Genomic DNA, 18,119 nt, shown 5'->3' with positions numbered 1-18,119 from the left:
GCATCCCTAGAGACTTACTTCAGTGACAATTATCCCTCTCCTAAGAGCACTACAGAAAATGACTTCTGCAGAAGCTTTCCTAGTACCAGCCACTATCTTCTATAAACTCTTGACTTAAAGGAAAAGTCAGAGAAGTGCAGCTCTAACTTCAGATCCAGTTCTGTATGCAGCAAGGCAAGTAGCAGTCACAGCTGTTATCTGTTTAATAGCAGTTTACTCAGTAGGAACTGGCTTGACAAACAAAAGTTAGGGTTACTGATGCAAGCAGTGTGTCCACTAGAGGCAAGGTGATAAAAAATTCTGATGCTGTGAATGGTTATGAGCTACTACAAGCAACACATGTGGCAACTGGATTTAGTGCAGCTGTCCTTGTTCTCTGTTCTTGTGTAATCTGTGATAAAAGCTCTGCTAACCAAGTTTACTAAGGTGCAACATCCCAGAACTCCACGTATTTCTTCTCCATGTATTTGTTTCTCTGGGCAACCTGTGCCAGGGCACCACCACCCTCACAGGGAAGAACTTTTGCCTAAGAGCTCATCTCAATCTCCCTTCTGTGAGGTTAAAGCCACACCCCTTGTCCTGTCCCAGTGGACCCTTGTCTAAAGCCGCTGTCCAGCTTCCTTGTAGCCCCTTTAGGCACTGGAAGCTGCTCTAAGGTCTCCTGGAGCCTTCCCTTCCCCAGGCTGAACAAGCCCAGCTCTCTCAGCCTGTCTTCGAGCACAGCAGAGCTGCTGAAGCCGTTGCAGCATCTCCATGGCCTCCTCTGGACTCGCTCCAACAGCTCCACATCCCTCTTGCGTTGGGGGCCACATAACCTGCAAAATTTGTTTCAGACAATTTTAAAAGTTGAAGGATTTCTCCACACACAGCTTCACACTATAACCACCACACATGGGGGAGAGAGATCAGCATGGACACAGATGCCCTGACCTTCAGGTTGCTTTTCTCCTTGCACAGGCACTAGCGTGGCTCAGCATGGATCCCTGGTCCAGTTCCGAGCTTGGGGTCAGCTAGGTCTCTTCCCAGTGCCTCTGCTCATGTTTCCCTTCACAAACTGCCTCCATTCTATTGCCAGCCAAGATGTCTTGGTTTTCCTTTTCCTCTTTAACGAGCTGCAAGGGAAACAACTCGTGGTGAAGAAAGCTATGTCACCAGAGTGCTCCAGAGGTGTCTCCCAACTCAGGCAGAGCCTCCATACGATGAGGCACATGCAACTGTCACACTGGCATTTTCTGGCTCCTGATGACCTAACTTTGCCACAGAAACCTTCCTGTGAATAAATACAAACCAAAAATGTCTGATGTGACAAAATTAGCATTGAAAAGACTGTTCTAAAAGAAAGTCAGCAGAGCAACATTTGGTATACACTGCACTCTGATGTAGTGTTCTTACTTGTTTAGAGGTTCTCAATTCTCTCAAAGTTGCATGGGATTAATTAAGGAAGTGATAGACTAGTTGGCACAATTAAACTGTTGTTGCTGTAAGATCCCAGAGTCTCCAGTGGATTTCAGTGCAGTGCTTTATGACATTCCCTTAGCTGCCATCTTTTTACTACTACCAGACGTCACTGCCCTCGATAGCAGAGGCAACAGAGAAGCATTTGTCCCAGGTACTCCAGACCAGTCCCCAACCCACCTTTGCAAGTATGGAAATGAGGCACACGTTCACAGCACAGCTTTTAAATGCACAATGACTGCTAAACCTTGACACTGTCCCACCTCAGGCAAAATTTAAATGAGCTGCCAAATTACTCTCTTCCTGACAAAGAATAAAAAGTCAAAAATTGGGAACTCTATCCCATGACACACCAAGCAAACTATCAAAAAGCACTAGGATGGGTGTGAGCCCCACAAAACAGTTGAACACATGTCGATGCTGGGACCAAGCAGACAGTGCTAAAATCAGAGATTAGATCTTACCACACTGGGGATTTCAATCTATCACAAACAGTTTTTCTTCATATTCACTAACCAACAGAAATTGCAGTTAAGCCAGTACATAAAACAGCAAGAAGCTCACCAGTCAGCAGCACAAGTATGGGTTTGGAATGGAAAAATATCTTCCAAACAAACGCAGGGGAAAAGCAAAGCCAAACATTAAAACAATATCACTAAACACTATAATGATTGTTTTTTTTCTGTGCTACTCCTAGTCTGAGCGACTTACGGGATGTCTCCAGTTCACTGGCCTGTGCTCATGAAGCTTTGCACTGTTGCTATCTAGCCCATAAAGCGCTGCCACATCCGCAAGTATAAAGCAAGGCTTCTAAAGCACCCCCTCTGCAGTCCTGCATCTAGCCCTGGGACAACAACACAAGAGGGACATGGAGCTGTTGGAGCGAGTCCAAAGGAGGCCACAGAGATGCTGCGAGGGCTGAAGCAGCTCTGATCTGGAGACAGACTGAGAGAGCTGGGCTGGTTCAACCTGGAGAAGAGAAGGTTCCTTAAGACCTTAGAGCAGCTTCCAGTGCCTAAAGGGGGCACAAGAAAGCTGGAGAGGGGCTTTGGACAAGGGCCTGTAGGGACAGGACAATGGGGAATGGCTTTAACCTGACAGAAGGGAGACTGAGATGAGCTCTTAGGTAGAAGTTCTTCTCTGTGAGGGTGATGAGGCCCTGGCACAGAGAAGCTGTGGCTACCCCATCCCTGGCAGTGTTCAAGGCCAGGTTGAACAGGGTTTGGAGCAACCTGGTCTAGTGGAAGGTGTCCCTGCCTGTGGCAGGGAGCTGGAACTGGATGAGCTTTAAGGTCCTTTCCAACCCAAGCCATTCTGTGATTCTATACTTCCACAGAACCATTGCTAGTCATTTTGAATTGCTGCAACTTTCTGTATGATTGGTATTGATGGCTTAATAGAGAGCTACACAGTATTTCACAGACAAGAACGGCACAATACCCACTCACAAATAACAGGAAAAATCTATTAACTTTGATGACCTCAACTTTTGTCTTCAATAATTTCCAAGTGTCAACTGTCTGTGCAGGGCAAGCCTGTTCATAACCCCAGGATTATCGACAGTTAAAAGCAGCTGTTTTTCTGACAATAAACATAGGACTGACAAAGATTTAAAGGTATGCTGTTCTTTTTTTTATGTAGGAGAGAAATTTTAAAAATAAGAAACTACAACCAATATACAGAAAATCTAGAAGAGCAACCCATAACAATTGTTCTGGAAGACATCTGGTAAACCAGAAACACATCCAGTCTCAACTACTTTAAAAGTTCATTCCTTGTGATGCTTTTCTTCTAACTCAATACAGCAGAAAGTGCACCTACTCATCATAAACAGTTGTCATTGTCTCCATAGCTATCAAATCTGTTGGCTGACATCTCAAGTCAATTTGATGCAGTTTATCATCATGTCTAGTTGGGGGGTTGGAACTACATGATCTTAAGGTCCTTTCCAACCCCAACTATTCTATGATTCTATATTGCCTGTGCTTTGCTATCACACAAGCATAATACAGAGTTAAAAAACTGCATCTTTGAAGACGTAAATGCTTGCTCATTTAATGTTGCCGTTCATCTAGAACAGTGGAAGTACAAGCCTGTAAGTGAAAAAAATATTTCCCTGTAGGATTTTACGTTAGTCCAGTTCAGATAAAACTACAAAAAGCACCTACTTTCAAGTAGCAAAAGAACATTTTATTAAAATGGAAGCTTGTCAAACCTTATGTATCAAAACTAAGTCCACAGCTAATGCTAACACAATCAACTTCAAAAGGTTCTTATGATACAATTTAGAAATCTTATACAAAGCTATTTTACAAATGACTACTCAAACATTCTGAAATGCGGCATTTGTTTACTTGTTCTAAAATGATGTATCAATTATGATACAAAGTACTGAACTATCAATGTGTATAACCTGTATTTATTTGGTCCTGTGAGGAAAGTAACTTTCTGCATCACTCCAGCTACAGAAATGAATGGAAGTAGAAAACATTGTAATGGAAGCTGCCAATGATTCCTCCCTTATGTGCTGAGTTCACTTCTTTTCTTCTAATGCTATATATCTCCAGTCATAATAGCAATGAACTCCTCTTGATTGACTGTAGAAAAGGAGAAAATCTGTTAGACAAACTGCAAATATCCACAAACCATAAAATAATGCATTTTTGTATTACGCATTTTGCTTAAAACATTTCCCAATCAGTATTAATTGTGCCTGATCCATTACTAGTTAGAGTTAACAAGTCTGTTTTTTTTTGTTTCTAGAACCACACTGTTTTTTAGCATGTGAAAGTCAGAATGCAAGCTTAAAAACTTAAGCCAGAATCTATCTCACATCTAACAAGCTATTACTCATAATTAGGAAAGTAAAAATATTAGAAAAGTAAAACAAGATAGAAAGAAAACCAAAACACTCAAAAAAGTACGTCATAAGATGGCTTTCCAAAAACATAATACTTTAATGCTATAACTTTTTAGGTAGTATAAAAATTTATCTACCATTAACGTTTTATTTAATAAGTGCCTCTCAAGCAACAACACTGAAGCTCCAGTTATGATCAAATTCAGTTTTATTCTTGAAATCATGATTCATTTATGTCCAAATCACCCACCCAAACCATGAAATTCTGTCTTAAACCTGTAACACTTGCCAAATACAAAATGATTTTTAAGATAATTTACTGATGATTCCATAAATTTGATAGAATTAAATGGACTTTTGAAAAGCTTTTCCTCATGTGAACTTGCTTCATTCTTCAGTTATAATTAACAGAAATTTCACACAAACATAGTTGAAGAAATTAAGTCATAATAATAAATTAATTAGCAGTCATTAATTATTTTGCTGCACTTATACCTAAGCTATTGACCTTGCTCATATGTAAAACAGAGCCACCTTAAAAGAGTTAACCAATGAACATGGTCAGTCTGTAACTAATTACTGTAGTGAGAATGACTAAAGTCAGCAGTATGGAAAAGATCAGACATGCACGAAGAATTTTCCCTGACAATTACGTGTCCCAGCCAACGTGCCCAAACTATTCCTAAACAAAACACTAGTAAGAGCTACATCTACAGCTAGAAGAAAATCAAACAAATACAACTATGTTAAAGAATAAATAAAAAATAAACCTAAATCTGCCCTGTTACAACATATGTAAAAAAATATCAAATGAGTAGATTTAGTCTAGGTGAGGCCTCTATGCCGTGAAATGTAAGTCCATCATGTAGCTACATCACGTTCTACTACACATAAGCATAATGTTGACTGCATGACTTTGAAATGCATTTCCACAGTTTTATCACAATAACAGCACAATAACAGCACAAACATCCTCCCCAAAATATTCTCTGGTTTAAAACATCACTGTTAAAAAATGCCACAAAGTGGAAATACAGCATTATAATGAAAGCAAATTTTATAACATTCAAACCAACTGCAAAGAAAAGTGTAGTTACAAATTCCAGTAACCCAGTAAATCCTGCTCAGCCTTAGGATCTGTTCACAAGTTAGGCACAATAAAATAAAAAGCAACCACCATCTTTCCTGATTTCCCTGAACTCCATGACATAAATGATCACAACAGAACAAACTAGTATCACAGATAATATAAAGAAGATGTTGACCTAGGCTCTGGGGGGTTAAAACAGCATATTATTCCAGTGAAGGGTTTTGTTGTTCGTTTTTTTTTTCCTAATTCTGTGCCAAAATCTGAGACCTAAAACTGGACGCTATTTCCTCAGATGCATCCACACAAGACAATAAAAGCTGCATGAACTGACAGCATGGAGTTTCTAAAAATACTCATACTACAAAACAGAAGTCATTCCTAAAACCAGAAATACAAAAATAAGACTACTTACATTTTTAAGGCAGACAGAAATACGTAAAAAATACTTATTTCTGTAGAAATTTACCTAGAGTGTACCAGTACAGTTCAGAGGTTTTGCTGAAAACCCAAGGGTTCAACTAGCCTGGGTATCACACAACAGACCTGATTTTACTATGAGTAAATCAAATCTAAGGAGGGTGCTAAACCAAAAGTGGTATTATTCCTGTATTTGAAGACAATGCTACCAACTAACAGTTTCAGGGGTTTGGTTTTGTTTTTTTTTTCTGTTTTTTGGGGTTGTTTTGTTTTGTTTTGGGGGGGGAGGGGTAGGAAAACAAGGAGAGCTAGATGACAGCAAGATTTTGTTACATGGCCCAGATGTTTGAAGCTAAATGGAGCAGCGATTCACAGGATTGTTCAATTTTTTAGAACGAATCTTAAAAAGCTAGAAACAGCATCAGTTTCCTTTAAAGTACAGAAAACACACAGAATCTTAAGGATAAACAGCACCATATACAAACATTATGCTGTCAATCTTCCACATTCGATCTCATGCTTGATTGCCCTAACAAAGAGAAGGAATGGATGAATGAGTAAGAGGAGACTGAGCCACCCACTCGTAGCTGATCAACCCGATTTCAAAAATGTAGCACTGATGCAAAATAATTATGATTCGGTAAACTTCCTGAAAAGAGCTAATGGTCTACATTCAATTGGTAGTGACCAAATAGCCACGACAAAATAAACCCCCTTGATCCATGATTCTGACATCTCAGATGGCAGATTATTTCTACTCTCTCACCTCACAACTACACTTTAAAATACAGGAAAGCCAGCAATACAACTCTTCCTTTCAAAAGCACAACAAGGTCAAAATTAAAGTACTTACCTAGACCAGCAATCTATCTAATGGATTGAGAAAACAGACATCACTCCTTGCCTGCTACAGGAAAGTAAGTAAACAGCATCCTATTGTCTACCAGAATTCACAGCTGCAATCCTGCGTGTCACTGCACTCAGGTCCCTAAAAAAACGATTTCCAGCTTTCACTACACTGACCTGCTTCAATTATCCTATAGGAAACACCAAAAAAAAACCCTCAAATCTGTTTTCTCAAAGGCAGCTCCAAGAAAATCTGATCAAGCAGCGAGACAGTTCAGGGATCTAACCAGCAAGAAAAATAACACTTAAAAACGTGAATGAATAGTTATCTCCTGGCTTAGCTTCCTTAAGATATCTCACCTGTGGGATCAGATCCTGCCAGTATGAGAAATGGGTGGGAAAACACAGCTGGGAGTGTGGAGGAACACTGCAATTATGCAGTATGGATTTATTAAGGAACCATGGCCTCAGACCACAGACCGATACCAGAAAACAACAGCTCCATAAGGAAAGAAATCACACACTTGACCTCAGCACTTACTTTAGAAAAAACAGTGTCAACTTTAACACATCTCTGGCAGTTGAATCACTGGCCTTTCACTACCTTTGTCTCCAAAAGGTTTGCAATACCACACCACTGACCTCTTGAAAGAAAAGGGGTCATTTCAGCACTTAAGCAATTGTATTCACAAGTATGGAATAACATCTACAGCAAACAGTTTAGAAGGAACGAGTGTCTGTCACAAGGCTGAGAACACAATTTTTTTTCCACTAGAAGGGAAGGTAGAGCCCAACAGATGCAGCAGCTCACAGGCAGAAAAACTATTGTAACTGGTAAAGTTTATGAAATGCTTGTGAAAGCTCAGACATGAGTCACCATCCTGAAAGAAAAACTTGGAAGTAAGATTTGATGACTGTCAGAAGTGCAGTGTTCAGGTACATGGTCTCAAATAAGTAGTCCTTGAAACTCTGACATAAACATAAGGGTGCTTTCAGTGTAATGAAAACAACCTATGTTTTAGTGTTCATGAAAATTTAACAAGCATAAACTGGATTTGTTAACTCATTCTTTATCTAGTTAACAGATCCCTTCCAACTCTGTACGGACCTAGTCAGCTGCCAGACCCATTTTTCATGCTATGCTCTTCAGCACTTTGAGGTTCAGAACTACGATGAAGACCCATCCCAGCTGATCCTGCATAGACAGGTACATCCACCACAACTTATTAGCTCAATACCTCATATCTGACTAACATGCTGAAATCACCACAGTGGCACATCACCTGAGAAATACTGACTAGGTATTCAAAAGGGTTTTTTTAACACTTTAGTCCTTTCACTGATTTATAAGGAAATTAAAATGTGATGTAGGTCCACTGAACCTCCCATGTACTGGTTCAGCTACTTTCAAGTACATTGTCACCAATTTTTTAATAATTGGCTGAATAAGAGTTACTGACGAGTCAACTTTAGACTCAAATATGTGTTTCCAGGACTAGTAGCTGCCAAACTTAGAAATTTCCATTATTTGTAAGGTAAATTAAGTTTGAGCTGAAAGTTATTTAGAAGAAAATCTAAAAGGACATGACCATGTTTAAAAAGTGCAGAAAATTAAGAGCAGACTATTTGGGTTTTTGTTTGCCAACACATACTTTCTCCGTCTCCATCCTTATCAAATTCTTCAATCATAGCCCGTAGTTCTTCATCAGACATGTTTTCACCCAGTTCTCTAGCAACTCGACGCAGGTTTCTCAGACTTATTTTACCAGAGTCATCATCATCAAACAATCTGAATGCCTTGAGAATTTCTTCTTGTGGATCTCTGTCCAATATCCAGTCTGTCACTGTAAGAAGGATACTTAGGTTAGACTAAAATACTCTAAAGGATAAACTCAGAATGACCTTAACAGACTAAAGCAATATGATGAACATATTCTTCTGATTTCACCCTTTCTTTCAGCTTTACATATTTCAATTCAATACGCGTTTTGCTGATACTTGATCTCTCTTTCTCATCTCTCTTTTCCCCAGCTCTCAAAAGAGCTTCTCTTTGGACATACCTGTTTGCAGTGGAAATCTACAAGGCAACATAGGCACAGCCATGCTTTCAACACACTTTTCCATAGGAATTAGAAGTATAAACATGCCTCCTCTGTTCTAAACTTACCTTTTCGAAAAAAAGACCATCACCTTTGACAGATAAAAACATGCAATTACTTTTTTATTTCATGTTTTGATCAGGATAGGCTTTTGACCTGGAGAGAACACTGAAACACTAAGAAAGGAAAACCATTCACATAGAACGCCTCTTTTAAATACAAATCCAAATTAACAAAAAACACCCCCAAAATCAAAACCCCTAAGCCCAGGGGTTATGAAAAGGGGACTGTCATGAATTACAAGATATTAATTTTTAAAGGATTAATTGGTCTTTATTTTTCCTTTTATCACAACCACTTGTCAGTTTCTGTAACAGAAAAGACAAACTTGCCACATCAAATATTTTCCTAGTGATTATTTCAGATGACTCAACTGTAATAAATTTTCACGTTTTACGTTAGTCTTGTATTACAGAGCTTACTATTTCTGACTTTCATCAAGGCATTAAAAACACATCAACCGTGTCTGGAAGGGGTTGGAGAACCACTTAGCATCTGCTACTGTTTGCAGATGAACACCTGCTCTGGCGTGGCAAACTTGACAGGAAAGAATTTGATCCAAGCTCACACAAGCTCACTACACCAATGAAGTTTGTATGTCTACATAAATCCCTCAGATTTATACTAAATTTGAGTATTTTCATTTAAAACAACTACACTGCATGACAGTATTATGACATTGGAAAAATTCTACCTTTTGTGTGCAAAAAGGCAACTGTAGTGTTAGCTGAAGAACAATAAAATGCTGTGTCTCTAAATACTACAGGTAACATAATCAATATAAAACCAGACAAAATGTAATTACAACTTTATACATTTCAGATGGGTTATTCCTACATTTAAAGGCATGAAGAACATTAGATTGTGAAAAAATGACAGCTCAAAAATTGCTTAGCTCTATTCAGCAGCTTTTCACAATTAAAGCTTCTATAACCTATATTATCTAACTCTCCAACCTTTTTGCTACAAGTGGTATCATGTTTAATTCTGTGTCAAGGTCATATTGCATCACAGCAAATCCAATCCAAGTTTTGGGACAGGTTTGACCACCTTCCCAGTATATATTGTGCTTCCTATAAGAATTTTCCTAGCTTCTCAGAGCAAGTATTGACTGCCCATAGTGAAGCAAGGGACAATGAACAATGAACAGGAAACAATGAACAACGACATGACTGAACATCAGGAATTAAAAAGTAATTACACAGTAACTACAGTATATTCAATCCTATAATATTATAGCATAATGATGTAATTATAATTTAATTACTATTAATATGCTTTTTTTATTTGTTTACCTGTTGTTTTGTTTTAATTAAATCAGGATTGGTCACGTGTATTTCCCCAACGGCTTTATTTTTGGGTCTTTTCTGACATACAACTTGCTCTAGCCTTGGGCACAACTACAAAAATATTACCTGCCGTTAACAGCACATTTTGTCTAACCCTAACCTGTGAGGTCATTAAAATTTGCCACATTTCAACCAGTAACTGTTTTGCCACTTTAAAAAGATTGTTACTCATCAGCAGGATCAAATACATATGCACTACACCGAGGGTATTTTTTAAGAAGATTTACAGGAATCTAATACCTTGAACACATAGACTGGAAGAATAAAACTGAGACATAAAGCCATACACTGAGTAATCCCACATGGCTTTTTTTTTTCCTCTGGTAAACAAATTGTATAAGTTCAACTTTCTTTGAAGATTTATCTTTAAAAATCCTGCAATCACTACATACTCAAAGTATGTCAAACTGTGCAATATGCAATCTTCAGATGAAAAGAGCAGACTAATGAAATTCCACTGATTTTATCAACAGTTGAAAATCCTTGAAGTACAATATTTAATATCTGCTTCAACTTCTCATATCTTTGATATGTGTTAAGTCTGTACTCAGTTTGCAGTTTGTCTGTGTTTTCGTGGAGGAAGTATGCCTCCTTCCCACAAAATACTATGTCAAACATTTTTTCCACAGCAGGAAGGAGAATCTTACAACATCCATAAGCAACACAAGAATTATGTACATTTTCAGTTAGTATTTATTCCTTTGTGCAAGTTTGAACAAGTTTAGGACTCTCTATACTTATTTCCTTTTATACATTCATCTCTACAGATCAAACTGAGTATTCAGAATACAAAGATTTGTTTTCCTCCAGTACTGACTTTTATTAAGAAAAATATGAAATCTCCCACTTCTATTTCTTAATAGTACTAGATAACTAAAAGAGTACACAAAGTACTGCTTCAAAACTGCAGCCATTTCTATAGACTAAATTTCTCTAAAGATACACAATCAAACACATACCAACTTCATTAAAATCTTCAAAAGTGATCTTGCCCGTCGCTTCTCGATCATAATCTTTAAGTATTTTCAGGACATCAGCTTTTTTCACATCAAAACCCAAGGCTCTCATTGCCACCTTTTGGAATAAAATGGAAGTGCCACCATAGATGAAGATTAAAATACAGATTTAACAGATTTCTTTTTATTTTCAGTAGTTACCCTCTTGCCGAAAAAAGAGGATGTATATCAGAGGTTTAGCAACAATAGCAAATAAAATTAATTAAAAAAAAAAAAAGAAAAGCTTTGCATTTAAAAACCACCTAAAACTGCGAGTAGCAAATGACACATGAAGTTACAGTGAAAAAAAATAGTCTTTGCATTTTCAGGGATTTTATAGACTCAACTCCATGGTTCTCAGGACAAATAGATCTATTTTCCTCACTTCTAAAACATTTCAAGTACTGACACTTTTTAAAGATAAAATTGAAAAACATTCTGCAAATTATTCTTACTCAGTATTCAAATTAAGTGCATACAGATTCACACAATAGTTTGGGTTGGAAAGGACCTTAAGATCATCTAATTCCAACCCCCTGCCATGGGCAGGTATACACGTTTATGGGTTTACAATTTACTTTACTGCTTTTCCAGTGAACAACATAAAACCAACCACCTTTTTTTTTTTTTTTTTAAACTTTTTCCATTGACTAAGAGTACACCTTTAGTTTCCCATTTCAACTGAGATGGCAAATTCTCAGCACACACTACAATGACTTCCGCTAAACCAACAAACATACTAAACCAGAAGTGGGAAACCACCAATTTTGTAGAGGAGATAATTTTTTTTTTCATTTCTGTTCCTCTGTAGTATTACCTTCAGGGCCACAAAATTTATTTCGACAGCTAAGAAAACAGCTTCGCAAGTAATCATGACAGCTGGAAATTCAGAGCACATCTAAGTGGGAAAAGTTACCAAAACAGTCCCTAGCACTGTTCTCGGCTTCCAGCAGAGATAAAATACCTGAACCCTGAAATAAAGAGAAGGGAACTGCTGTACCTAAGACATTCCTGAAACAGCAATTAAAGTAAAAATAAGACTCTCTTGTTTTTTCCCACCACCCTCTTTGAGTTACTTGGTAGAGACAGAACATGAAGCCAGCAGACTGATTTAGGCATTCCTTCCCAAAAGAATCTCACCCAATACATGTCAGACACACTGGCCTCTCCAAAACCTTTTTGTTCTTGATGCAGTATGATTAGAATAAAAATTCATAAAAAGATTTAACGAGACTTTAATAAACTTCATGTTCTCCTTCTAGAGACTTCCAGATGGGAGGACTCTCTAGGAATGACTGACAGAACCTCTATTTGCTGACAGCTAGTAATAGGAGAAGCCTTCAGGGGCAAGAGCAACTGCTGAGCCTCCACATGCACAGCAAATAGCACACCTCATTCCTGCAATCCATGGCTTCCCTGTTGAAAAATACAAGTGAGTAAACTCTGGCTTCTAGTCAACAGCTTTACAAACTTGATTTACAACTTCTACCTAAGCATCTGAAACCTGTGGATTTTCACACCATCAAGTTTCAGATTATACAGTGCCTTTAAAAAGAAGCAAACAGCTTTTCAAGAGCTTTTCCCATTTAAGTCACTGATACAAGGTAAACCCTTGGAGCATTCAAACCAGTGTTACGTGGGATGCTACAGCAATTCTGTTATTGTGTCAAGTATACAGTGTAGGAAGAAAATCTCACTCTGCCGCAGTTTAAGCCCAGCTGACAACCCAAAATCATGTAGCCACTGGCTCACTCCCCTCACACTTTCTCCCCACACTCCCAGAGGGATGGTGAGAAGAAATCAAAAGAATGTAACTCCCACAAGTTGAGATAAGAACAGTCCAGTAACTGAGGTATAACACAAAACCACTGCTGCTACCACCAATAATAATGATAAAGGAAATAACAAGGAAAGAGAATACAACCACTCACCACTCGCCCACCGATACCCAGCCTGACTCGAGCAGTGATCTAGCCCTTCCAGGTAACTGCCCCCAGTTTATCTACTGGGCATTACATGCTGTGGTACAGAACACCTCTTTGGTTAGTTTGGGTCAGGTGTCCTGTCTCTTCTTCCTCCTGGCTTCCCCTCCTCCCTGGCAGAGCATGAGACTCAGAAAGTCCTTGGTCAGAATAAACATTACTTAGCAACAACTAAAACCATCGGTGTTATCAGCGCTGTCCCCAGGCTGAAAGTCAGTAACACAGCACTGCACCAGCTACTAAGAAGCAGAAAAATAACTGCTACTGCTGAACCCAGTACACACTCTTAACAACAGTGCAGGGGTTTAGGTTTTTTATGCCCCTGAATGTCCTTAGACCTTTAGCCCTGCAAGAGAACTTGAACATGCAGTGTTTTTTAAAGATACAGCCAACATCTTAAAAACTCAGTATGAAGCAGATACATATTATCTTCCATAAAATCGTTTAAAAGAAAAAACACACTTTTACCTTTAATTCATGATAATTTATTGATCTATCTTTGTCTGTATCAAACAACTCAAAGGCATCTTTGATTTCTTGCCTCTGTTCCTCAGTTAGTTCTCTTCTTTTCTTCTTTTTAGTTTTATCTACTGAAAGCTCATTCCTGTGTAAAAAGAAATCCAGCATAATTGATTTCTACTCAGAAGATACCACTGTAAACAGTATTTTCTACCAATAAGAAACCCTCCATAACGGCATAGATTACTACCATACCCATTCAATCTTTTCTCAGCTCCTCCTCCAAACTTAAACCAACACTTGGAATGGAAAATTCCACTGTGAAAGCTGAATAACTTGCCGTTTACTCACACAAAATAACATCAGCACAGGCATTCTGGTTAATAAAACAGCAACAAAAAAGAGGGCAGAAAAACTGCCAGTTTAAAAGAATACTTGACCTTACAAACCCAATACACAGCTGAAATGATACAACTCATAAAAATGCTTTATTAGTGAACTGTAGCTTAGAAAAAAAGAATTCAGAGACATGCAGCAGGAAGCTTATCTAAGCAAGACATCTGGGTTGTCTGGTTACTAATGTGGGTGTTGGGTGTTACAAATCAGCTTTGTTGCCAGTAACAGTTCTTACTGATAATTTACGGATTGTTTTAAAATCCCCTCAATCACACATACAGGCACTGTTCATAAGACCTCCTGCTTTGTTTTTGTACATGCAAAAGAGACAAGCGCCCCAAATCACCAAATCTTGCTCAAAGACAGCCCTCTTTTCCTTGGCAGCCTTCTCTTCTCAGGATAAAAGTAAGGCTGTCAGGGTATAAGCATGCTCAGAAAGCCCCAAGGGAGAAAAAAATTTTCGGTCCCTATGGGAAGAGACCAGAGTGCTTACCATTACACCATGGGACCATGTGAAGTTGCTAACCTAGAAATCTGAAAGCAGATTAATGCCAAACTCTGCTGGAAGAAGAATGTGACTACGCAATGTTTATTTAGTGTTTAGCATAAAACAACTTTGTGGAGGGTTGTTTTTTTTTCCTCCAAAGACAAAGCAGTACTTAAGTGCAAGGAGCTGAGCATCACCTCTTCTACAACCACTTTTACCACATGAAGCATAAAATTCTCGGACTTGAAAATCAGGGATCACATATGCCACACAAGCCTATTAATTACACCTGAAGAGGATGTGCCAGGTATACAATTCATAAGACCGGTCCCATTACACAACAGTTACAGCACTGGACCTAAAAGCGAAACTCAACCGCCTACCCTAACGCTTGTTAAAAGCGCTGTCAAGCTGCATCACCTCAGACAAACCTTAGAGAGGCGAGCCCCTCTAAGCCCTCCCTGGTAGAACAGGAGGTGCCGGGTCTGACCCCCACACCCCCCCGGAAAGGATCAGCCTACTGGCTGGAGACTGCCGTGATCAGGCCCCAGCCACTGCCCACCGGACGCCGTTCCCCGTCATGGTGTCCCCTGAGCGGACGGCGAGGCCCTAAGGGCCCGTAGAGCGGCGATGGCCACCCCTTTAGCAAAGCAGCCCGCCCGCGCTACAGAGCCCGAAGGGACAAGGGGAAACACCGCACGGCTCATACCGACTCACGGCCAAGCTCATGGTGCCGCCGGAATGCAGCGGGACGAGACGAGACGGGACGGGACGGGACGGGCTGGGCTGCACCGCACCACGCAGAGCGCGACGGGATTGAACGGGACGGTATACAACCGCCAGCGCGGCCTTCCCCTTGGAAACGCGCACGAGACGACGCCCGCCAACCCGCGCCCTCCTCGCCATGCCACCGCCGTCTGATTGGACGTTAGCGGAGATCTTCCCGCCTCCGAACGCGGAGCGCCTGCCTATTGGCTGAAGGGTTGCCATTGAAGGCGGGGGGCCGTGTTTCTCTAGGTGCCGCTACCCAGAGTGCCGTGCGGCGCGGGCGGAAGGAAGGGGGTCGGCGGACTCTAGCGGCCGCTCTAGTGAGCTCAGAGCACAGCCTGGGGGTTCCGTGAGTGCCGCCTGCACTCGGTCCTGTTCAGCCTCCGTGTGCCGTGCCTGTGGTGGACGAGCTCCCCGCGTCCGCATGGTTGGAAACGCACTGGTCTGTACATCTGCATCAAACTGCTTGGAGGAGGCTCAGGGGAGACCTTACAGAATCTTTGCGCCTGAAGGGGCTACAAGAAAGCTGAAGAGGGGCTTTGGACAAGGGCCTGTACGGACAGGACAAGGGGGAATGGCTTTAACTTGACAGAGGGGAGACTGAGATGAGCTCTTAGGCAGAAGTTCTTCCCTGTGAGGGTGGTGAGGCCCTGGCACAGGTTGCCCAGAGAAGCTGTGGCTGCCCCATCCCTGGCAGTGTTCAAGGCCAGGAGCAACCTGGTCTCAGTGGAAGGTGTCCCTACCCGTGGCGGGGGTTGGAACTGGATGAGATTTGAGGTCCTTTCCAACACAAACTAGACTGTGATTCTGTGACACCTTAACTTTCGATCACTAGTTCGTTCACAAAAGTGTCACCAAGGACCTTTTGTCAGGAATCCTTTGTTTTTTCCAATTTTAATTGCTGTTGAAAGCCTCATAGCTTTTCCTACACACTGCTGGGTACATACACGAACATACAAAGTCACTTACTAAATTGGAGAACTCAGCCTGTCCAGTAAAATCACGGTAGTTGGAGGAACCATGTGCTGAAAAATGGTTTTGTTTTGGACAGGACAGCAGAAGCAGAGAGCAGGTTAACACTTTTAGTTTCTAATTTAATCTGTAATTATCCAGTGAAGCTTGTTGTCTTACGCTAAATTTTTAGACACAAGGGGTACTACTTAATGATTTCAGTAATATGCATATGAATTATAAATATTAACTTGGAAACACCTTTGGCTGAATTCTTTGATCTAGATTTTAGACGTTAAATACTCATAATTCTTATTTTGCCATATATTTTGCTGCCTTTATTTCCCTCCCTCTTTCCTAACAGTTCTCCATTTTTTGTTTTCTTTGGCTATGGATGTCTGCTCCTCAAGGACAAGTTGTTGCTATAGGCTTTAACAGTACCTGTTTAAAAGCTCATTCTGAGTTCTGCCATATACCATCCTACAGACTAAGATTTATCAGTAATATTTCTCCCCACCTCCCCACCCCTGGCACCCTTGTAAATGTTCTTTGTAGCAGAAACATCCCACATTTCTTTCATGGTGACATTAAGGCACATAGAGATGTTCACTGATGGAAAAAATTAGATGCTGTACTACTGAAGTCATTAAAGTGACTGTTCCACGTGTGATTGAAAGATGATTACAAAGACCCCTCAATCATCTGACATGGTTACCTCACAACATAGCATCTATTGTGAAATACAAAGTGTAGCTTAATATGACAGCAGTAATATATCACATTTCACTCTGGATCGACTAGGTTAGCTGTAACTGTTGAGCTGTATGACAAAAGATGCCCCTGATGCCCCTGCACCAATAAGTACAGAGGAGCAAGGCTGGGTGTGAGACCCCAGTAACAACCTAAGAAGTGAAGCCTCCCAGCTGGCTGCTCCCAAGCTGATTTGTTTTATTCTTTAGCTAAAGCCAACATTGTAGTACTTTTTAAATTATTTTAATTGCTTTATTTTCTTCATAAAATCATCTTATTTCTGTATCTGCCTTGAAATTCTATCCTCATCACCACATAAAATTCAAAATTTAACAAGTTTAACTAGTTTTGAAAGTAAGATTGTGTTTGTGCTAGCATGCAAGAAGATTGACATGAGGACTACACATTAACACTGAAACTCCTGGGAGAAAACAAACACATCACATTAAATGTGATATCCCTGAAGTCTAGTTATCTGTTGTCTGGAAGGAAGAGTACCTTCGTCTTTGGATGAAGAGATGATTACCTTCTTCATTTATTCTTGCCATTATATAAGGACATTTCTTTTCCGCTGGTTTTCATGACAGTAGCTGCCTTTGTTATACATGGACTAATTTCCACATACTTCTACGGTTTATCAGTTACTAAGAAATTTTATCTTTTACCAGAAACTAGTCATCAAGTATGCTATGGATTAGTTAAAGCTCCAGTTATGTGCCAAACAGAAGCTATGTGATCTATTTTTGTTTCAAGTAAACAGCTGTCATTAGCTACTGTCTTGTGTGGCAATAATAATCTATGTCACCACAAACTGAAACCGACCCCCAAATATAAATTTTCATCACATCCATTTTTTCTGTGTACAAATTCTGCGAAAACCTAATTCTGATTTGTGTTAAAACGTGGATTTTTTTTTTTCCAAGAAGTACCACTCATGGTTTTATACAAACTTTGCAGCATTTGTCCATGATACATAAACATTTATAATGCAGTTTCCTGTTCAGAACACTGCTAGCAACTTTTAAAGACTTTATACTCCATTTAGAATCAAAAAGTGCTTCTCTTGAAAAACACCTAGAAATTATGACTGAACTGCACAGGATTATAACTTTATTATGATAAAATATTTTTTTTATGTGTCAACTGTTAACATAA

At 39.8% G+C, this 18,119-nt stretch overlaps 1 protein-coding gene across 1 annotated transcript; it reads right to left on the bottom strand.

The window, feature by feature from the left end:
* Positions 1–3,854: 3,854 nt before the first annotated feature.
* Positions 3,855–15,270, bottom strand: CETN3 (centrin 3). Its single transcript, XM_062605191.1, has 5 exons — positions 15,205–15,270; positions 13,622–13,757; positions 11,136–11,250; positions 8,321–8,512; positions 3,855–4,052 (listed from the first exon to the last, which is right to left on the bottom strand). Exons 1-5 carry the CDS (start codon positions 15,222–15,224, stop codon positions 4,009–4,011), a joined length of 507 nt encoding a protein of 168 aa, XP_062461175.1. The 5' UTR covers positions 15,225–15,270; the 3' UTR covers positions 3,855–4,008.
* Between the last annotated feature and the right edge of the window lie 2,849 nt (positions 15,271–18,119).

The sequence above is a fragment of the Pezoporus occidentalis genome, unplaced genomic scaffold (assembly GCF_034315485.1).
Source record: "Pezoporus occidentalis ecotype Australia unplaced genomic scaffold, CSIRO_AGI_Poc_V1 ctg90, whole genome shotgun sequence".
Taxonomy (NCBI): Eukaryota; Metazoa; Chordata; class Aves; order Psittaciformes; family Psittacidae; genus Pezoporus; species Pezoporus occidentalis.
Note: the sequence above shows the minus strand (reverse complement) of the source record. Positions and strands in the feature narration are given on the sequence as shown.